Here is a 23,240-nt window from a genome sequence, read left to right on the forward strand (position 1 = left end):
GAGCCGTTGGCCCGCTGCAGCAACACTCAAACGTAAATTACCACATCTGTATTAACATTTGAAGAATCTAACTTATCGATCGAGCAAACACAGCTCATTTGTTTCGCGGGTTTACCGCACAGAGGGGTGGAGACGAAGATGTGGTGCCTAACAAAGCCTCCGCCCCTGGAAGTTCAGCAGCTCAAGATACATATTAACAACAAAAGTACAAAGCATTACACAATTAAAATAACAAGTCAAAGCAACAAGGGACAGTAAACAACAATATATTCATTCACAAAAACCAACAAAAACTATAAATAAACGTTGGCAACTGCTAGTCATGTTACAACTAAAGGCAAAACAAAAAAAAAAAAAAATTAGCATGTAATCATACATGTCTCCAACATATTCCAACAAATTCAGATAAGACTGCAATGAAAACGCATCTTTGAAATTGACTAGTTCATCTGCTTCTTCTCTTTTCTTCCCCCCCCCCCCCCCCTTTTTTTGGGAAATATTTTCACATCCATTACAAATTTAACTGGTTTCCTTTGTGTTCTAACTCGTCAATACCAATACTCTTGCTGTTTTTAAGTCCTAAGAATATGTTAAATACCTCATTCTCATCAATTGGTTTCAGGAAAAGAAGTTCCGTCACTATGTCTAAAAAAACAGAGAGCTGTATCATTGTAGGCAGTGCTGCGCATATTTGAAAGGTGAGTGTTGAAATGTTCCGCAAGGCACGCACTCGACATAGTTTGATCGTCTATAGCAGTGGTCTCAAACTCCTTTGAGTGTGGGGGCCAGATAGCCCCCAACGGAAAGGTCCGAGGGCCACGACGGGGGGGTGTAAAAAAAAGAGACATTGTGCTCCATTTTTTTTTTTTTTAACTCGCAGTTTTCTTAGGGACATTTTTAGATTTCATTTATTTATATGACTACTCTGGGCCCTTACCTGATCTGATAGCAAGAATTAGAATGATACCGTCCTGCCAACGTGCTGGCATTTTTAATAGAACAAGAGAGCAAGTACAGTCCTTCCCGTTGTTCAACTCACTCGGGAATTAACCAAGCACAACGTGTCTGTAAGAAACAATCAGTTGACAGTTCTTGCTTCCCCGACGATATTGATTACAACACTCTGAACAAATACTTGTCTTTAAAAGGGGAACTCCGGCGATTTTTTCATGGTCGCTGATTTGCCTCAAAATTGGTTCAACGCACCGATAGACATGGCTGTACCAATTTCCCAAGTATTGAGTGAAATGAAAAACATTTTGCGAAGTTATTGAATTTTCGAATATCGTTTTCAATGTGTATTTCAAACCGGGAGCTCCTACTGGCAACATTGAAGTGTGACGACAGAAATGGTACAAAGTGGGCAGTAAGCCATGTTGCCAACTGATTAGGTACAAAACGTTTGATGGTGGGAAAATAATGTTTGGTAGCTGATTTGCCGAGAAGCATGCAGAAAACACTCGACACACTCTGTTTAACACTATCTGCACAACCTGAAAGTCTGTGCCATTTGTGACGTCGCACCACTGGAGAGCGCGCGGAAATTTGAATGCTGGTTTCGGCATCACATATATTTACAGTTTTCTCAATTGCTATTTTGAACTTCGAGAAAATAAATAACATACAGTGAAAACTGAAGTCCGAGTAGTCATAAAAAACAATTTGTTTGGGTAGCTAAAAAAACGGCCGGAGTTCCTATGCTAATACAGTCGAATCTCATTACCGTATTTGCACGAATATAACGCGAGTTTTTTTTCGAAATTATGTGCTCCAAAACGCACCTCGCGTTATATTCGGAATCGAGTTCAGCCACGAGGCGCGCGAGTCTGGAGAAAGCCATCCCTCCGGCTCAATGCAAAAGATCCGGTGGAAAAAGAAGTGGGGGTGTGGAAGGGAATTTATTAGCTATTGGGCCACGTGAAGGGGCGAAAAGAAAACATAAAAAAGCATTTTTATCGCTTTTGTGTGTTTATAACGCGCGCACGCCGCAGAAACTCGGCGCGGGCGCGCGCGCCATGCGGGAATGAGGGCACCGGCCAATTCGAGCCAAGCCAAGCCGGGCCAAGTCAAACACAAGCCAAGCCAAGACCACCGACCGTGTTTACGCAATCGTGCAACACGAGGCATTTGTTTATGCAGATGGACCAGAACAAGAAGTGTGATCGTGTATCGGGTTCAGCCGTCTTTTTTTTCTGCCTGCGCATTGTTTAGTTTCTGTTCCAGAGTGGTCTGGTGTTTGTGTGTTGGTGCTTCTGCTTCGTGCCTTGTTTGGATTGTGGGCTGCCGACTCGAGCTCGCACGGAAGAAAAAGGAACTACCAGACAAGCAGGTGCCGTGCTGCTGCTTATCTGCGTAGTCGCCAAGTGGATTGTAAACGGAAGGACCTGAGCAATGAGGATGAGTGCAGTCAAAACATAAACTGATATTTCTTCTATTTCCATTGACTTTTCACTTCTGCTATGCCCCGAGTGCGAGAAATTGACGCGGCCCCCGGCTCGCGTTATAATAGTAATAATATTTTTTTTCTTTTTGGGGGCATCAAAACCTGCCCTCGCGTTATATTCGTGGTCGCGTTATATTCGTGCAAATACGGTAATTCAAACTCGAGGGGGACCGAAAATTTGTTTGAATAAAGAGAAGCTTGAATTACCGGGAGCTTCCTCCCATAGAGACGCATAGGATGGGACCTGCATGTTAGTTTGAATTATCCGAAAGTTTGAATTAATGAGAGTAGACTGTAAATTGCCAACTCATTTCGTCTGCTGGTAAATCATTTCCAGATACATTTATATTTCCTATTAAGATCGCACTTTGCACTCTTCAGGTCAAAGTTGACTTTGTTTCTAAACCCTTTAAATTCAGCTAAAAGACAGGCATCCCAATTTTGGCAAAGGCGTGACACTTGCGTTTCTTTTCATTGATAGAGCGAGCAGGCGTTTCAAAATGCGTCTCAGACGCATCGGAACAGAAATAGGAGCATGCCAATCGAAGGAAAACATAGAAAATGCATAGAAAATGTGCGATGACGAGGTAGCTAAGCTTAGCCCGTTGTTGGTTGAGGCCGGGAGGAAAAAAACGCACGAAGTGCACAAGGAGCAGATAAACTTGCATGCCGTGTTCTTTTATACAGGTTGACAGATACCCACAGTTTTCTTATTCTTTTTTAGAGCGCAGCTCTTAGGGGCCCGTTCCCGGCTTGAGCGGCGTCGGCGTCGCCGTCGGCGTAACCAAGGTCATCCCAAGGTCACGTGACCCCTCCCAAGGTCATGTGACCCCACGTGACCCCCTGAAGGTCACGTGGGGTCATCTTGGGATCACGTGACCCCCAAGGTCACGTGACCCCTCGAGGTCACGTGACCCCTCGAGGTCAAGTGACCATTTCCAAGGTCATCTCAAGGTCACGTGACCCCAAGATGACCCCACGTGACCCTTTGAAGGTCACGTGACCCGCAAGTCACGTGACCCCTCTGAGGTCACGTGGTCTCCTACCCAAGGTCACGTGACCCCTTCCAAGGTCATCTCAAGGTCACGTGACCCCAAGGTGACCCCCCAGGTCACGTGACCCTCTGAGGTCACGTGACCCCTCTGAGGTCACGTGACTCCCCGGGGTCACGTGACCCCTCCAGGTCACGTGACCCCCAAGGTCACGTGGGGGTCACCTTGGGGGTCACATGACCTTGAGGTGACCCCCAGGTCACGCCTCCCTGAGGTCACGTGACCCCCTCCCCGAAGTCACGTGACACCCCCCCCCCAGGTCACGTGACCCCCCCCCCCCCCCGGAGCATATTAAAGAATGAGGGGAGGAGGAGGAGAAGGGGGAGGGGTCTACCCTCCCCTCAGTACCCTTCACTCCTCCTCTCAAGAGCTGCGCTCCAATTCGGCGTTACAGGGATTTGTAAACGGCTTTCACTTTTTACTTGTTTTTCTTCTGAAATAAGGCCAATTAAAGAATGTCCTTGATGGGAACAATAAACAAAAAAGATTTATAGAGAGAAATGCTTTCACTCACATGGTTTCCAGTGATGTGATAGTTGAAGGACTTGACATAAGTACCCAGAACCAGCATGGAACATTCCTTGTGGCTATAAAAAAATGAAGATAGAAAAAAATAGCAGTTATAAAAACTCCAGTACTCAGTGGAGGGAAAATTGTCAGTTTTATGGAAAACTTTTTCACTCAGTATACTTAACCATTGATGACCTGCTTTCAAAATATCTCCATAAATACAAAAAAAAAAAAGAATCCAACAACTTTACCTACCAACTGCATGGCAAGTGGAAAGAACAACTTGAAGAGGAATCTGAAATCCCCTCACGAGCCTTGTAATACAGTCTAAGCTCATTACAACAGACCTGGTTACCACAGACATTTGGATATAACATACCGATTTGTGAGGTTTGGTTGGTTTCCCTCTATGCACCATTGACTCTTCATATCTGCATACAAGGTATTCCTCTTACAACAGACCAAAATCTTGGTCAAAATCAAGGTCTGTTGTAACGAGCTTAGACTGTAGCAGTCAATATTTCGTCAGAATGCTCAGCATCTCGAATCCAAGTCTTTTTGCGGAACGTCGACTGCCAGCCACATTTCCCAAGATGTCGCTTTTCTGGGGGGGGGGTCGAAGAACAGAACTCACTTTGGTTGCGCTGCTTCCATGAGGCGGAGCACATGCAAGAAGTCCGGCGCCACATAGTGGTCCTCTTCGAGCAGAATGAACGGCCCGTAGTGGTTACGCGTAATGTTGAGCCCATCCATGATGCGGTTCATCTGCATGCACAGAGTAGAAGTACCGTAAAATATCGAGCAAGCACCCACTCGATTGACTCTGCACCGTCCAGTCTGTCACCAAAGCCGCTTCACCCATGCCATGCATTGGCTGGACCCGTGCTTTGAGCAAAGGAATGTATCCGAGCTTCCAGAAGCAATTTTTTTTTGTTTTGTCTGCTTGTAAAAAATTTTTTTTCCCCCTCAAAATTTTTATTTTGGGAGTGAATTCTAACTTTAAGTAAAGGTGTCACGCAAGGGCTGCCTATTTTCTCTAGACACAATTTGTTCGGAAAACAATGAACCAATGTCATGGCGGGGGGGGGGAGAAGGCCTAAAAAATGGGAGTGTTAAATGTACTATATTTGAGTGTCAGTGTCTTACAATGAACCAGCCGTCACAAGCTAAGCTCCCCCGAGGAAGGGGAAACTTTCGCATGGGGTTGCATATCGCCTTTTGATGGAACATGAGGTGTCAATACCCATCTCCTCGCCACACAGTTTTTATTTATTTATTTTAAAATACTATCCATTCCATCTAGAGCTATGATAGGAGATGGCATACTGTATACACTTTTTGTCCCCTCGTAAGACAAAACACAAAAACAACACACTTCAACAAGGAAAAGAACTACAAGATTTGACAACATTTTCTTCTCAGACGTGTTGGCCAAACGGCAAAAAAAAATGCAAACCTCCCTTCATCCAGCATATAACAGTGTGCAATGTTAAAACAGAAGTTCGGGCGAGTTGGTAGTTCATGACGCACGAGGACACAGCGCACCCGTAACAAACACTAGGACAACGTTCACAGTCACACCAAAAGAAAGGGACACTTACACAGCGCTGACTTCAACTCTTTGTATATTCCCGCCTTTTCTCTTCTTTCACGTCTAATGCATAACCTAGGCCTCATCTTTTTCTTTCTTTGCTAAAGGTTAACTGTAAAAGTTTTAAGCCAGAAATTGAAAATTAAAAATTAAATGGAAAAATTAAATGAAAAATTAAAATTGAAATTACTGTAGATCAATGATGCAAAGCTAAGTAATCCAGCTCTTTTTGTGACAGCGCTATAGATGGATTACTAATACACCTGCCGTTTTGCCTGGCAATGTTCTCCGCTTCTATTATTTCCCTTGTGAGCTGGTCTCGACTCCTTGCCAACACCACACACTTGTCTACTGCATGAGGATACCACTCTTTCTTCCAGCAGAAGAATATGGCAAACTTACGCCTCTTTAACGGAATGTACGACTGAGCATCTTTGGACACTCACGTTAAGGCATCTCCGGACCACCCGACCCAAGAAAGAAACGGCTTCAAGTAACCCAGTACACACGTTAGGGGACATTGATATACCAAGTTCTGTGAGGCACGTTCTAAGCTTGGGCCCCAAGTTTGCAGTGGAACCTAAGAAGACGGCACCGGAGCTACTCTCCATCATTAGACAAGTGTCGCGACGAGCTCCAGAGACCGAGATAGATCGATGCACCTCCGAGGGAGTGGACATGCTCGTTCGTTACAAGCCTTCAGCTACACCTCTGCCTATCAAGAGAGTAGAAGCATACCTCAAAGAACACTCACTGACACTTATGCCAGCTGACAAAGAAGGCGGTTTTGTGCTCATGCACAAGGACACGTTCGGAGAAAAAGCTTTAACAGCGGTCGAATCTGTCTTCAGCAGCCACGACGAGATCTCCCTGGAAAAAGTGAAACGGGTAGCAAAAACGTTTTGTCAGTCACAGAATTTGAATCAACTTTGCTCCAGAATTGAACGCAGCAAAAACTTGAGCCTTCAATTATTCTTCAGCGCCAAAACTCATAAACCGGAATGCCCTCTTAGAGTAATAATTTCAGAAAGGGAAACTTGGCAGAAGTCGGTAGGTGTATATTTGCAAGAAAGACTGAAGCTGCTAGTCATCGATGATCCTTACTTGATTCATAGCTCTTATGACGTCATCAGCTTCTTCGATCAAAATAGCGACCTAGATCTAAGAGCATTCTCCATCGATATAAAGGATCTCTACTATTCCTTGCCCCAACCCCATCTCCTAAGGTGTATCGAGGACTGCATAGACACATATGGCATTACCGCCTTTCAGAATGCGGCAGGCCTATCCCAAAGCAAATTCTAAAACTTAATTGACATCTATCTAAAATCTACCTTCGCCACCTGGGATGGACATACGTATCTACAGAAGAGAGGGGTGTGTATTGGTTCGTGCATTGCACCTATCCTCAGTGACCTGTATCTTGCACACCTTGACAGGAATTTAAACCAAACTCTCGACGGGTCAAAAGTTAAAAAAGTATTCAGATATGTCGATGATTATTTAATTGTCCTCGCCACCGATGACCAAAATTTGACAGCCTTGGTACCAGACATTCTCAACAGTTTCAAAAGGTGCATGAACCCATTGGAGATTACCCACGAACTTCCAAGTGAAAGAAGTTTGAGATTCTTAGATCTTCGTCTTTGTACGTCACCGTACCATACGTGCTGGACTTACGAGCCAAGGGGAAAGAAGCCACTTCTGCCATTCAACTCAGCGCATTCAAAACTCGTAAAGAGAGGCATAGCGCGGTTGTGCCTTAAGAACTCTCTAACGAAGTCATGCTTCCATTCCATCCAAAGGAGCTTTGATGGGCAAGTGTCGAGATTAAAACGCGCTGGATATCCACCATCCTTGTTAACATCAGTGGCGGAAGGCCTTTTCAGAGAATTTAAGCATGATGAGCGATTTAAGAAAAGTCATCGGGACAGGGCAAAAAGACCAGTGATTGTGCCATATCTCCAGCATTTTTCTCATGGCCTCAAGAAAATAGCAAACAAAGTAGGCACGGACGTTATTTTCTCCGCTCCGAACAAGCTCTACAGCCTCTGCAAGAGGGTAAACACTCCTTCAAGAACACCGACGTCCTGCACAACGAATCACAGAAATAAGTTTGTTCGATGCACTGAAAATGTGGTCTACTCCTTCCCCCTGTCCTGTGGAAGAACATATATCGGACAGACGGGTAGGTGTTTAAACCACCGCCTTAGAGAACACAACCTGTCCACCATCAACAAGAACTCTGGACATGTTGGCATACACATTCGGAACTGTGGGTGCACAGCGGAACTTGACAAGTGTGTGGTGTTGGCAAGGAGTCGAGACCAGCTCACAAGGGAAATAATTGAAGCGGAGAACATTGCCAGGCAAAACGGCAGGTGTATTAGTAATCCATCTATAGCGCTGTCACAAAAAGAGCTGGATTACTTAGCTTTGCATCATTGATCTACAGTAATTTCAATTTTAATTTTTCATTTAATTTTTCCATTTAATTTTTAATTTTCAATTTCTGGCTTAAAACTTTTACAGTTAACCTTTAGCAAAGAAAGAAAAAGATGAGGCCTAGGTTATGCATTAGACGTGAAAGAAGAGAAAAGGCGGGAATATACAAAGAGTTGAAGTCAGCGCTGTGTAAGTGTCCCTTTCTTTTGGTGTGACTGTGAACGTTGTCCTAGTGTTTGTTACGGGTGCGCTGTGTCCTCGTGCGTAGTGTGCAATGAAAGTTGCTGTTGACACCGCCGACACTCAAAACTTTGATACTATATTCGGCAATGCTTTGGCGGCCCCTAAAAGCTTCCTACATCACGACAAAAGGTGTTGGCAAGTCTTGCAAAGACAACATCACCTTCCACCACCAGTGATGTTTGGTCTGAGAGAACTTGGCTTCCCGATAGTGGCCAAAGGAGTCCGGATGTTCGGCGTTGTTGCAGCCAAGCTTCCTAGCCCTGCATCAACCGGGAAAGAACTTGCAAAAGTTTCTACTTGTGTCGACAGTAGAGTCACAATATCTTAGTCAAAATAACACATTCTAGACAAAAAAGAAAAAAAAAAAAGGTTGGTTATAAAGCTTTTACTGCACAATAATAATCCCCAGATAATGGTAACAACGTCATAAACGGAAAGTGCTGTACTCGTCGCCTCGAGAAAAACAAATACAAGTTTGGCGCAGGGTTTATAGGCTGCTGGGAAGGAGGGGTAGCCTCTGGAATGGTAGAGTGGTCACAATGTATACTAGTCACAGCTCACCACAACTCAACCACAATACTCCAGTCACACAATTCCAGTGAGGAAAGACTAATGATACCGTCGGACGGATAAAACCTGTTTGTCCAAGGAATCTATTCGAACCCAAGAGAAAAATAATAGAGATTAAAAAACAAATAAACATAAAAAGCTCCACACTTTTAATTTTTTATTTTTTTACATTTTTGTTTTGCAGGAAGTTGTGGCAGTTCAGAATGGTCTATGTCATTTCCGATACCGTGATTTTTGTCGTAACTCATGGCAACTTAAAAACAGTTAAAAACACAATGCCAGCTGTTGTTTAAAAAAAAATTCATTGTGAGCTTTTGTTTAAATTCAACAATGCGAAAAAAAAACTAAATAACCACACCTAAAATTAGATTAAAGACGCTAATGCCTCCTAGAGTCAACGACCACTGAAGAAAGGCGGGATGCGGCAAGTCTTGAGCATGCTATCATCTATTAGCGGTCAACGAGATTCTGGCATTAGTCGACATGAATGCCAAAGAATGCATTGCGAAGCAAGAAGCGTAAACACAATAAGCCGCACCCCGCACCTCTTAAGCTGGCAACGACCGTGATACAAAGCACATTAGATGACACCGAACTCACTCCTGTTTGCCAATGTTGCGAGGACAGTCCTTTGGGTCGGTCCCGGGAAACTCGAGGGGATAGAGCTGGATGGCACGCGGATAGAAGATCTGCATCATCTGCAATGCGGATGGGCGGCGACATTAACCACAATACCCCAGTGGCACTTGCACACCTAACCGCAGTTAAAGGGTAACTGCAAAGAAAAAAAAGTTTTTTTTTAAATAGCCTAATTGGGACAAGCATGTCAAAAAAAATTTTTCCGCGAGAAAAAACATTTTTTACAGCAATATTTATTGCGTGAGACTCATTTTAGTTTGCGGCTATTTCGTCCGTTTTAAATCGCACGCCACGAAGTTGTGATTATGTGACGTCAATCCCAAAAGGTTCTCATTGGCTAAGAGTTTGATTGACAGCTTAGATCCGGTTGTTAAACCTTTGTTATATGTTGCAATTTCCTTTTGAGCGGCACATTTTTACGTTTAAAGAATAACCCATGTGATGCGAGTTATTATTCTTTACAAAAGCTTTACAAGACGGGCACTTCCGTTTGGATTCATACAAACAAAAGCGCTTCGCCATTCTTTCATGGCCGCCGAAGTCTCTGCTCCCGCCTGTCTCGCCTACCTCGACTAATCGTTTCACCGAAGTGATCAGTGTTTCGTCGTTTCGTGCTGACCCAGGTGCTTGAGTGAGACTTCTTGAAGTGAAGTAGTGTGTGTTTAGCAGCTGTCGCAGGTGTTACTGATAGGAAGCGACGCGGGGTTTTGGCTTTCATAGCGCGGTTCTTTCGTTTTCCTCTTTGCTTGCCTAGCGTGTATTTTTTTTTTTTGTTGTTGGTTGCTTGTTTGCGCGTGCAAATGCTGACTTTTCGGAGATGTCAGATGTGTGATCCCGACAGTGAGCCTTCCAGCAGCCATGTCGCCCCGAAAGGAATGCTATTTGGCTGGAGGCAATCGGGCGTTCGCGTAGCGACCAACGTGTCAAGTTACGTTCTCGTCATATCGCTCTGGAGGCCGTCGAGATTCGCCCCGTGTGCACCTAACGTCCGCGACTAGACAGAAAATAAAAAATCACTATGTCCACTACGTAAAAATGGTCTCAGTTCATGCATCTGTAGGCAGGTACGAAATCGTGCCCAAATTTATTCACACCGCACGATGCAACACGTCGCTGTACAAACGCAGTCCAACACGAAGCATAAAAACGGCAGATTTAGGACAACAATTCGGAGTCTATTGTTCAATTAAAACGACGTAATTTTGTTGAAAACGCCCGCAGCTTTTTACTCACGGTATGCGTCGGGAAACTTCCACATTTTGAAACAGAACGAGGCAGATTTACTTTTGAAAACGCTCCCAGCGTCCTCCCGGACCAGTTTGACTGGATTAGCTGACGACGACGGGACTTAACTGGTTGAACGTCAACCCCACAACAACCAATTTGCGCTCCGTGTTAGCACCGCATTACACACACCACGAACGTTTCAGCTCTGTCGCATCGCTGTGTTGCACCAAACAGAACGAGATCGCCGAAACCAACGCAGCGCTGTCGTGAACCTTGGCTTGTGGTTGCGCACTCGTGGATTCTGTGACTCCCTTCGCTTTCAAAGCGCGCACGACGATTACGAACAATACTTTCCGTCTTCCGGGAACATCACAGGGGCACTTCTCCGGCCACGTCTTCGCTACATGTGCTCGCAAACCGCGTCAAACCAAAACAATACCGCGGTACCGGTACCGCGGCCTGGCGTAGTTGCCAGATCTTGCCGGAAGTCGAGACGCTGCGTCGTTCAACTCCGCAACGCAAGGAGAGTGGGGGGCGGGGCGTACTCCTCTTCCGCGGGGGTCGAAGGAGCGGGAGTTTCAAATGTGGAGAGGTTCTCACTCTACTAAATTACGTTCTGTGGCGTAAATATTGATAAAAAAAAATCATTTTTTTCGCGGAACATTTGTTTTGTGACATGCTTGTCCCAATTAGGCTGTTTAAAAAAAAACTTTTTTTTCTTTGCAGTTACCCTTTAAGTGTTACTGAGGTCAAACTTGACTGCCAGACAAAAAACGTAGCCACAGCCTCCTAACACAGAACGCCGAGAGGCGCAGGTCTCTTTTAAACACAGCATTCAAAGAGCTCTATGGAACAAGATTGCGGAGTAAAGAGGTAGGGTGCCACGTGATGCTACCTTAGCGAAATTAGTACAGCTCCCATCATTCCACAAGTCTTGCTGTATATATTTTGTTTTGTAATACTTCTGTCTAGAACCCTAATAACCCGTGTTGCTCACTTTGAGCCTCAAGTTAATTGTTTTAATGAATCCGACCTAGCCGAATGGCCATTATGGGTCCATCCGCATCTTCAGTAATGTGCATGTGCCTTTCTGCTAATAAAACAAATTGAATGGAATTACACTGCTGTAAACAGGTGAGGTGTCAGTTCAGCGCTGGTCTTGTCCCGGCGCTTAGTCTTGTCAGTCCTTGTTTCCTTGTCTGTCATGTCCTTTTGTGCCATTTTCTGCTACCTGTTCGCACTGACTAGCCCAACTTTGCATCCTACTGTTGGTTCAGAATCAAGGAGCAAGCTTCATCACATCTACACATTCACTCAATGTTTCGCTATTAAAACGTCGACGATTCCTTCTGTTTCTTAAAATACAAAGAAATGTTTCTATCTAGAGCACTATTCGCAAACTGCATTAAAACTAGCAGTATTCAAACGTTGCTTGCCCAACTTTTCTAGCCAATCTTTCCATCAACCCACCAAAGTAAAATCTTCGAGCATCTAATTGGCACGACCAATGCCTTCAATAACTCTGCCGTCCCACGGGGTATTCAAGATGGGAACAACTTCCCAGAATGAGTCGTTACCATAACCAAAATCTCATTCACCCAAAAAAGTTTGAATTCCCTCCTTTTCTCGCAGTGCTACATCTCTCTAACTGTGGCACAATATCGACCAGGTTTCTCTATCTTTGATGACGCTATTATATTCCGAATATATAAAAATGTCAAGTATGGGACGCATGCATTCTGCTTCACCGAACGCCGAACCGTCCTAACTGCGCTAAACCTTTTGTGTATCGTCGAACAAAATATGTTATATATATTTTTTTTGTCATCATCTATCCTTTCATTCCACTTACGCAATGCCCTACAAAGCCGCGACTACTATAACAACTTTTTTCTGAAAACGGCAGTTTATAGGTGGGTGCGACTTATACGGTAATACCTTGTTAACTAGACCACGCCTATCTCGAAATAGTGGTTAAGTATTACAATTTCCTTGTCATGAAATGAACTTCGCACAATGCGCTTTGTCCTTGCTTATATCGAAAGGTTTTCAGAACCGACTTGGAATATCTCAAGATCTCGACAGCAGAAATCTAAAAAAAGAAAAGACACAATGGACCCCAAAAACTTTAGAAAAAAAATCAAAAAAGAAATGTGCACGGAAAAAAAAAAAATGTGCAGGTGCAAAGGAAAACATATATATATATCGCCGAGTTTTTGCGCAGTGCAGTGCATGGAGGTGCAGAGAGACATACGGCAAGCGCCTTAAAAACACTTTCTGCCTTAGTTTTTATTTTTTTTTAATATTGTTTTAACGATTTTGGTGGGACAAGCCAATGCACGGAGCACAAGGTTCGGTATGCCCTCTCCCTTGTGCTCAGTGTTTTCTGCTGCTCTCAGTCTTTTGTTTTCTCTTCTTTCTTTCTGTGTTCTTCTGTTTCCCTTCCCAATCCGGTCGTCGTCTCGTCAGTCTCATGTCTCATTCGTTTCGAGCATGTTGCGCTGCTCTTTGTTGGTTGATCGCTATTTTATGGGGGCATTTCAATCGTCTCGCAGCGCCGTGCGAGCAAGGGTAGCCGTATTTACTCGCAGAATGAACACACTTTTTTTTCCGAAAAATCGATGCAAAGTTGGGGGGGCGCGTTCATTACGCGAAGTAAAATTTTTGCGTTGGTCGTCCCTACTCGCATAATGAAAAAAATTGGCTTGCTCTTTATGTTTATACAGCCTTGATGGAGATGCGCCTCAATGGGTAATCGGTCTCTTAGCTGTAGATGAGAAATTTAGCCAGTGCGGTACAACCGCTAACCTGGGATTTTTAACGTGCATCACGCAGTAGTGATCACACGAACGCGTGCCGGTACGAAACTCATCCAGATCGAAACGGGCGGGGGCGGCGGGGATCGAACCCAGGAGGTTCCCAGCGGAAGCTTTCGCTCCACGCTCCGAGCTGAGGCGCGTTAGCCCACTCGGCCACTTCCTCCCTTACTCGCATAATGAATAATGAACGACCTTTTATCCTGAAAAATCTAAGTAACTTCTTACCTCTTTGCGCGCGCGCACCCGACCCCGTTACCAAACTAAGCTGTGCAAAAAAAAAAAACAGAAAAAACTCTTCTTTGTTTTCTTTTTCTCTTAATTCCTTAATTGTTGTTGTTTTTTTTTGTTTTTTTTTTGCGCCTTTTGCAAGCTGTTTTGTTTGCTTAGGCGAGGGCTCTCCGCTTATCTTTCTTATCACCTTGCGGGCGACTCACGACCCCGTAACCAAACTGCGCTGTGCAAAAAAAAAAAAAATAATAAAAAGCTCTTTTTCTTTTGCTTTTTTTTCTCAGTTCAGTGTTGTTGTTTTTTTTGTTTGTTTTTTTTCTTTTTGTTGTCTTTCGCAAGCTGTTTGGTTTGGTTAGTGGGCTTCTCCGCTCCTCTTTCTTACCTCCTTGCGCGCGCGGCGCGCGACCCAGGTGTTGGCGACCCCCGTAACCAAACTGCACTGTGCCAAAAAAAAAAAAAAAAAAAAAAAAAAAAAGGAAAAAAAAACTTTTCTTTGTTTATGTTTTCTTTTAGTTCCATGGTTGTTTTTTTTTTTTTTTGCCGTTTTTTGCAAGCTGTTTCGTTCGCTTAGAGCGCTTCTCCGCTTCTCTTTCTTACCTCCTTGCGCGCGGCGGCGCGCAAAACCAAAGTCCAGACTGCGCTGTGCAAATAAATAAAAAAAAAAAAAAGCTCCTTTCCATGTTTTTTTTTTTTTTTTTTGCTTCCGTTGGATTTTTGCGAATATTTTTAACGCTTTTTGTAAGGCGTTTTGTTCGCCCACGCTGCCCACGCATTCGCGACCTCGCTGCACCAGGATAGAAAAGTGCGTTCATTTCGCGCGCGTGGAGGGAGGGGGTCAAAATTTTGACGTCGGAGTTGGGGGTGCGTTTATTACGCGAGTGAAAAAAAAAAGTCGAAATTTTGAGAGCCGACTTGGGGGGTGCGTTCATTACGCGAGTGCGTTCATTGTGCAAGTAAATACGGTACGTTGTGAACTCTTCTACATTATTGGCGCGACTCGATTGACCATGAAGATGGCGCAGCCCAAACAGTGCAAATCATTGACGCGCGAGAGGAAAGTTGCTCTCGTCAAAGTAGCTGAGAAATAAGTTGAGAAAGGAGGAAGAACAACGTCTAGCATAGCAATGGGATTTGGTATCCTTTCATCGACGCTCTCAACAATACTGAAAAACAAGAATTAAGTCCTTGAGGGCTTTGAGCAAAGCTTTTCAAGCAAGAGGAAAAGGGTCCGGCATTCCAAGTTTCTGGACGTTGAGGCAGCGCTTCTGCAGTATATGAAGCAAAACCCAACCTTCCAGTGACCACTGCGTTGATGATAGATGAGGCTGACACTCCCTTGCCAATGGGGTACAAACACTTCAGTTGCAGCAGCGGCTGGTTTGACCGTTTCAAGAACAGAACAACGTTATATCAAAGCCTTTACGCGGCAAAAGTGGTACAGTGGATGAAGCAGCTATGGACCTCTTGTGCAACCACCGACTCGCCACGCTTCAGAAAACCTATACCGTGAGAAAGATATCTTCAACCTGGGTGAGGCGGCGCCCTTCTACATCCTGCTGCCCAGTCGCACTTTCACTCCAAAAGGAGAACCGTGCACCAGAGCGAAAAAGTGTAAGGACAGAGTAACAATCCTTTTGGTGATCTAGTGATCGGCAAAGTGCAGAAGCCACTGTGCTTTTGCAATGCACGGCTGCCACAGTACATGATCTACAGGGCGAACAAGAAGCGTGAATGACGGCAGTATGCTTTGAAGAGTATGTTCACACACTGGATCAAAAGCTGGATAAAGAAAATTGAAAAGTTATCTTCATCGTGGATAACTACCCGGGACATGGAAAGATGGACAACGCGAAAGCAATTACGATAGAGTTCCTTCCCCCAAACGTGACGTCCGTACTCCAGCCGATGGACCGAGTCATCGAAATCACCCTGAAGCTCTACAGGAAACGTCTCCTCCGGCAGGTTTTGTTGTCATACGACAATGAAAAAGGATACTAGGTCATGCTCCGCCTGCTCAAGAACAAGGTTGAATGCGACGGTGGCAAGGAACGGCTGATCCGATGCCTCAGGCAGCTTGAAGATGTTTCTCTAAGACCAAGCATAAATGCCAAGTAAGTGAGCATCACTGTGCTCTTTGGCACCGAGTGACTGCAATAAATTGAAAGTAAACCCCCTACTCTGTTTTGAAAAGCAGAGCAGGGCCGTATGACGCACCTGTTGCGAGCGAAGTTCGTTCCAGGTATGCTTGTACTTCCATTTTTCCTTTCTTTAAATAGAGCCTCTGCTGTTGCAGCAATCGTTAGAAGTTTTAAGTGGCAAAAAGCGCGATCGGAGTGAAAATTTTCATACTTTGTTTATCTCGAAGTTTTGCTTCTATAGAATTTTTTCAGTTTTTATGATTTCGAGTTAACGAGCTATTACTGTACCAAGGTCTGACTTAAACTGGAAAATATGGTACTATGAATAAAGAAATGAACACGTGCTCCGAGCGTAGCTCCCGAGCAATGGCAGCCCCGTACCTTGCAGAAGTTCGCCTTGATGGGCAGGCTCTCGACAACTGGGCTGTGCTCGTCGTGGCTGAAGATGAGGAGCGTCCGGTTGATTCCCGCGGCACCGCGCAGAGAGTCGAGCAGTGACAACAGGTAGTGCCACCTGTTGTGCACTTGCACCACCACCACGGGGTCCCCAGGCAGCAGGGGCCCATACTCGTCCAGGTTGTGCACAAACTGCGGAGAGAACACGCTTGCAAACAGCCGTCACGTTTCGACTAGAGCTGTGCGAATGTTCGAAGCTTTGAAAAGCTTTCAAATAGTGCTTGCCATTCGATTCAATTTGCTGCACACTTTTTCCGTTCGAAGTACGGACCAATCTCACCAGCCCGTTTGATGCACCGAGAAAACTTTACCGTAAGATTCCAAGAAGTACTAGACAGCCCACCTAAGATCGAGAGCAAATCGGATGAAAATAATGAGTTGGTTAACTTTCAGTGTACAGACAAGAAAAGATGGAAAAAAAGCTATTTTCAGATCATGTTTTCCTGCCAAACTTGTCAAAAGAGAATGAAGCAAAGATGACTACTTCCCAGTCAGTAATGTTTGCTTATATCCCGCCATAATTAACTAGCTGCAATTACGCCAATGTCATCATTGATCTGAGCACTACGGTTACTAGCAGTGGGCTCTCTTTCGGTGTTTAAAAGAAAATAGCAAATGAAGCCAAAAATGGGGGTAGGTTATCACCCGGGATATTACGGTAGTCTTGCTGCACGTGCCACAACCTCCCTGGAGCTCTCTGCATGCAGAGCATGAGAGGGCAAGAACAGCCTCGTGCAATGCCGCCCGCCAACCATAAAATAAGGTTCAGGTGGCTTCGCGCATACGCGCAACACTTGGTGAGATTAATCTATTGGAAATATTTTTAAATCTTCGAAAATTGCAAATGTTTTTGGAATCCTCAGGGCTGTTTCCACGTCGGATCGTACAATGATGGTCCGGGTCATATTTTTTTATATTTATGAAAAATATGTGTGAAAGGCATGCTCTTGTGGGGAGCATTCAGCTATTATATGAACACCGTAGCTAATTTGTTTACGGATATATAAAATTTCTAAGCTAGAGGTGTGGAGATTGTCAAGGTTTTTGCTACGATACTTTGCACAGCCGTCAATTTCACACCGAAGCATGCGCGTAGCAATAATTTTTCCTGCTTATTTTAAGAAAGGTTTACAACATTTACACAGAATATGAAAAAGCAAAAATTAAAACTTTCCATGCCAAAAAAAAAAAAAAAAAAGCTGCAAGACATGTTAGGTTAAAACATTTTACAGACATTCACCAAATTATTTACTCACAAACTACTTTACATAAAAAGTGGTGCAAAATGCATCAAAAAGAGCATCTTTAAATGCATTTTACAAACCTTATAAAAAAAGATATGCTTAGCCATTACTGTAGTTGCGTTATTAATGCAGAAATGCAGCCAATCTATCAATGTGTGGCAAAATTGCATGCCAATATTGAAAAAAATTTGCCTTTTTTTATTTTAAACTTTTCCAAGTCGTCTGCCGTCTTGAACTAACTTGTAATAGCATCACATTTAGTAACGTATGACCCCTAAAAGGGAAAACAACTACAAACCTCTTAATTATCATGCAATTAAATGCAAAGGTGCAAGCGAGCTGGACAATGACGAAAATAATCCCTGGAGAAGGGGAACAAGAGGGAGTTTTATGTTTGTCCTTTGTCCCTCTTGTTCCCCTTCTCCAGGGATTATTTTCTACAAACCTTCACTGAAACAGAGCTAGCTTGTCTTCGTTATAGGGGCTTTGCCATACGACGTCGGCTCCAGAGACACTTTCTAGAACAGATAAAGGCTGTACAGCAGTGCTGCTCTATCATAGGGAGTAGAAAGTTGTGCTGTCACTTGCTTAGCTTTATATTTTTGTTTCATCATTTCATACGCCCTCTATGACTGTAGAGGGTAGCACAGCGATGTGATTGGCCTAAGCCGCTTTGGAGCACCTTCTGGAGCAGCCAAAACAGAATTTTGGAGCAGCAAAAATGGCTTTTGGAGCAGCTAAAACAGTGTTTCGGAGCAGCGAAAGTTGCTTTTGGAGCAGATGTTCTTAGAAAAAAAAAAAGATATTCATTTCAAGTGGTGTACAAACGAAGGACACATTGCTCGCCGCAATCAACTAATTATTGTCAAGATAGACAACCTGGGAGTCTGTCAACATGTAACTGAAATGCCAATGACATGACACATTTGCAATGCTTCAGTTAAATGATACAAATATATCGGACCAAACTGCACATATTAAAATTTATTTGAAAATAACCAGCTTAGTAATAAATATCACATCATTAGGTTGACTAGTAATATAATAAATGGAAGCAGTCTCCAACTGTTGAAACACGTAACTACTGCCGTGCAATGCGAAATTGTTGCGCGAGCCGAGATGGCTGTCCGATCAAAACCATGCCACTCCGCTCCGTCTCCAACTAATTCCCAAAATTGTACGCAAAATGTAGCTGTCCAACATACAACAACAAAAAAAAAAAAAAAAACGTTTAGCGGCATGTGCTTGCCAGGAGTGCAGGCAAGGAGCAAGTTAAACACAGAAAGAAAAAGAACCTGAGCGCATCGATGCAAGACAACGCGAGCCAGGATCAAAAAGTTCTTGGAGAGCTTTGTGCAACGACTGAACTCGAGACAAATAATCACGCTGTGTGGGTTCAGCATGCGGGCATTGCCTTCTTCGCTTCAGCTCACTTCCCTTCACCAACATCTTTTGCGGCCGATTTTTCACGTACCTGAGTATGTCTCGATAGCAAGCCCACCGAGAGAAACCTAGGTAATCAATACTTCGACACAGCAGTCTTTGAGCTAAAGGGACATTTGTAGTAGCGTATTAAACAAGAACAGGATTGTTGATGAACACGCGGCAGTCCTTACGTTTTAGTTTAGAAAGTGCCATAACTGCAGTGACGTGGGTATGGCAACTTCCGACGTCGCGCGATTATGGTGACTGGCAGGCATAGACCAAATATAGTTTGGCCACGGCCGTTGCTTTTAGGAGCGAGTGCTTCAGCCCATAAAGTAACCCCCGCCGCGCAAAAGCATGGTTTCGTTTCACAGCATGACGGCACGGCTGGTACCCAGCACGCTAGCGTCGGAGCGTCCGCACACGCCCAGGTTTATCATTGAAATGTTTATTTTATTTTTTTTTAAAGACGCGAGAGGAGAGACGGGGAAAAAGCCATGCAAGACCAAATGAACGATTGATGCAGGGTACCTTGTATCGGACGGCTGCTTGCACCACCTAGCTCATGTGTGCTCAATTACGGTACTCAGTTTAGTTTCCGTTTTCAAAGGCGACCAAAATTAGTTCTTTGGCGCAGGCTTGGCACAGATTACCCATATTTTGGCGAAATGTAGCAGGATGTAGCCAGGTTAGCCCAATGGTGCAATTTGGTGCAATTGGCACAGCAATCACATCACTGGCAGCATGTAGTTAATAGCACCCTCTACACCCCCGGAGATGCTCTGTGGAATCCCCCCCTGCCCGAGACATAGCAACCATCTCTGAAGTCACCTATTTCAAGGAACACATACGCCAACGACTGATGTGTTACAAACACTCCTCTCTGTACAGCCTCTGGGCCCGAGAGTATGAAAACTAAATAAGTAAAGAATATTAGAATAAGCCGAGTCCAGGAACTAGAACAGGACCCCAAAATGGCGGCCCTTACTGACCTGCGCGTCGTTGAGCTGTCCGACGTACTCCCGCAGGATCTCCTGCTCCCGGCTGGCGTTCTGGAGTAGCCCCGCCCACGACTGGTTGCCGAGGGAGGCGGAGCCGTCCTCAACAACGCCGGCCCCACCCCCGAGGTCGGACACGCGCGTCTGGAGCCAGACGAAGGAGCCGAAGGAGAGGAGCGCCAGGCACTTGACCGCCGCAGAGGCCCCGGGAGTCCTTCGCAGCCACCGTGGTGTCAGCCCCCCCATGCAGCCGTGCCGCCAGCGGCCACCCTTGAAGACACCTGCGTGCGGTGGCACCCTTTTTAACGTGGAGTCCCACGAGGAAGAGCGGCAAGCTCAAAAAAGCGTCACGAGAACAGTCATGCAGTCACTAAATCTAGCAGACTTCAGGCTGGTTCCTTGGGGCACTTTTATGGCCGAGTGCAGTAAAGGTGCCCCGAAGACTGAGATCGCCTAAATATAGCGACAACTCGCTCTGCGGGCTCCGAGCATCCTAGAAATTCCCAAATCTCGAACACGCGTGACGGATTTCCCTATTAAAAAAGCGTTCAAGGATCGCAACACGCCGAGGTCATCTCAGGCGATGGGAGGAGCATGTTTCCAGGACAACATGCAACCAATGAAAAAGCGACATTTCGTAGAGATTTGTCTCATTCTCTTATTTGCTCTTACCATCTACAAAAGCATAATAACAAAGTTTGCAATCTCCACGAAATGTAGCATCTTCATTGGTCGCACATTGTCCTGGTTGCCAGAACGTGCTCAAGTCAAGGATTAGCTTCCAATGCTAGAATATTAAAGTGCAAAACGACAAGGAAGGAAAAAAGAGGGAGACAGGAAAGAGTGTTAACTGACAACTGACATTTACTGCTCCCTAAAGAGAAGGAGAACGGTGTTTCAAGTGTTATAAAATGAAAAAAAAAAAAAAGAAGAGAATAATTCTACAAAAACATACGTTATACGTAAAGTAAATCCCATTTACACCATTAAAGGGGAAATTACGGAGGGTACTGATCTTTTAGTAATGCATTCCCAAAATAAATAAAGAAATAATCAAGTTATTCTTTTTGAAAAAGAAAAAAAAAATAATAATTTGATTATTTCTTTATTTAATTTTGGAAATGCATTACTAAAAAATAAGTACCCCAAGTAATTTCCTCTTCACAAGTGGAACTCATGAAATGTACTTGGGAGCAGCCATGGGAGCAGATGGAACAGCTGTTTTGGAGCAGGTTGGGAGCAGCTAAAACTACGTTCTGGAGCAGGCAAGGAGCAGCTCAGATCAGTTTACATTGCACTTCAGCTTGTGTCTTAGACAAGCACGAGAGCAATTTCAATTGTGCTTAGCAGCACAGATGAACATGAGTGGTTAGGAACCTAGGGAGATGGGATAACAGTGCAACAGATGCGAAAACTGTGAGCTTTAGTGAGAACCAAAAAGCAAGTACCATATGCTTCTGAAGATAGTGTCCTTGATACTTTCCGAGTGGCTTTCAGCTGTTTAAAATGCAAACCAGCACTGCTTATTGCACCACCCACACATGCTCAACATAGTAATTATATGTGCGAACCATGTGACGTGCGTAAGAAACGGACGTGCAGGAACAGAGCAACAAATTTTGAGTTTGCTATTGTGTAACTCAATATCGAAGCAGCAGACACAATTAACGGAGTCATCGTATTCGGAGCGATAAGTAGGAGCAAGGTCAAAGTACGCCGAGCAGATCTACCGCTCGTGTGAGGGCTGCTGGCCGGCAAGGTTTCGGATCGGACCGCGTTTCAGTTCTATCAAATCACTATTTATCATGCGGGAATGCGGTTCCAACTTCTAACGATGAAGTAGTACTAAAAGGAATCTTTTGCTCATTTGTTTTCAACTGGCTGACGTCAGGATCCTGGGCCGCAGAGCCTCAGGCAATCTCGGCCGACTTGCTCAACCGCATATGGTTGAAGATTAAGAATCCAGTCGCAGGTGGTGTAGTGCTTGGAATCCGACCGCCGAGTTTTTTTGCACGCTTCCAAGTCGGGATACACAGGAAGAATAAACAGAACAAAAGATTGCAAGGCTGACCAAGCTAAACGCACTCATTGTTGTCAATCGTGTCGCTACAACTTAAACCAAGACAAATTTTGGAGCACGTTTTGCGATTTGGTGCATAATGGTGCGAGGTATTGGCTGTGGTGCAGTTTCCGCAAAATGGCGCAAGATGGCGCAGACAAATGCATCTGGCGCAAAAAGGCGGAAATGGCGCAGCCGTTCCACCCCTGCTCTTTAATGGTGCAAATGGGATTCACTTTACGTATAACGTATGCCTTTGTAGAATTATTATCCTTTTTTTTTTTTTTTGCATTTTGATAACACCTTGAACATCGTTCTTCCCCTCTTTAGGAACTAGTAAATGTCAGTTGTCAGTTAGCGCTCTTTCCTGTTCCCCTCTTTTTTCCTTCTTCATCTTTTTGCGCTTTAATGTTCCAATATGTACAACCAACTAACCCGCCAGATGATTTTAGCCTCCAATGGCCTATTCTTGATCAGTAGTCTTCAAACAGAAAGTCTAACTTTTAGCTGCAAATATTGTCAGTCTTTACAGCTGGGCCTTTGTAGGCCATTTGATGGCAGGCATTTAGGCTAGGCATAGCCAGCATGTCAGGGGCCCTATAATTTATGCACCACGAGTTGCTGAAAAGTCAGGTTAATTTCGACCACATGTGGATTCTTTTATGAGCAACCGAAAGCCCGGTTACACGGCACCTGATCTCCACAGTAAGCGTTCGTCAGATTGCGGGCATCTTGGCTGGGATTCGAACCCACCACCTAGGGATCTGTAGGCCGGCGCCTTGCCTTGGAGCCACCGAGGCGGCCAAACACACAAGTTACTGAGTATCCTTCCTTCAATGTCAGTCCAAAGCTGTTCAGCACGAATGGTCTGGCATATGCAACGAATGCGCAAATGCTTTTATATGCAGATGACATCAAACTTTTTATGAAAATTCAATCAGAAGATGACTGTGCTCTTTTACAGGATGACATATTACGCATTTCCGAATAGTGTTCTGATAATTTTTTGCTTGTTAACCCAGTTAAAACCAATGTACTCACTGTGTGTAGAAAATGCAAAAACATTTCTTACCCGTACAAACTTGGCAATTGTACTATTCGACGGGTTGAACAAGTATGTGACCTTGGCGTTTATTTTGATAGCAACCTTTCC

The 23,240-nt window shown here is 44.4% G+C and overlaps 1 protein-coding gene across 1 annotated transcript in view; it reads right to left on the bottom strand.

Moving 5' to 3' along the window:
- LOC8041600 (alpha-1,6-mannosyl-glycoprotein 2-beta-N-acetylglucosaminyltransferase) overlaps positions 1 to 23,240 on the bottom strand; it is a 59,026-nt gene that overhangs the window by 12,199 nt on the left and 23,587 nt on the right. Inside the window, exons 2-7 of the mRNA XM_029992623.4 lie at positions 20,023 to 20,309; positions 16,287 to 16,493; positions 9,455 to 9,552; positions 8,445 to 8,544; positions 4,640 to 4,770; positions 4,010 to 4,082 (exon numbers count right to left, since the gene is read on the bottom strand). Of these exons, the coding sequence (XP_029848483.2) occupies positions 4,010 to 4,082; positions 4,640 to 4,770; positions 8,445 to 8,544; positions 9,455 to 9,552; positions 16,287 to 16,493; positions 20,023 to 20,274 (861 nt within the window). The 5' untranslated portion in view covers positions 20,275 to 20,309. The remainder of the gene's footprint in view (positions 1 to 4,009; positions 4,083 to 4,639; positions 4,771 to 8,444; positions 8,545 to 9,454; positions 9,553 to 16,286; positions 16,494 to 20,022; positions 20,310 to 23,240) is intronic.

The sequence above is a fragment of the Ixodes scapularis genome, unplaced genomic scaffold (genome assembly GCF_016920785.2).
Source record: "Ixodes scapularis isolate PalLabHiFi unplaced genomic scaffold, ASM1692078v2 PGA_scaffold10__122_contigs__length_95168666, whole genome shotgun sequence".
Taxonomy (NCBI): domain Eukaryota; kingdom Metazoa; phylum Arthropoda; class Arachnida; order Ixodida; family Ixodidae; genus Ixodes; species Ixodes scapularis.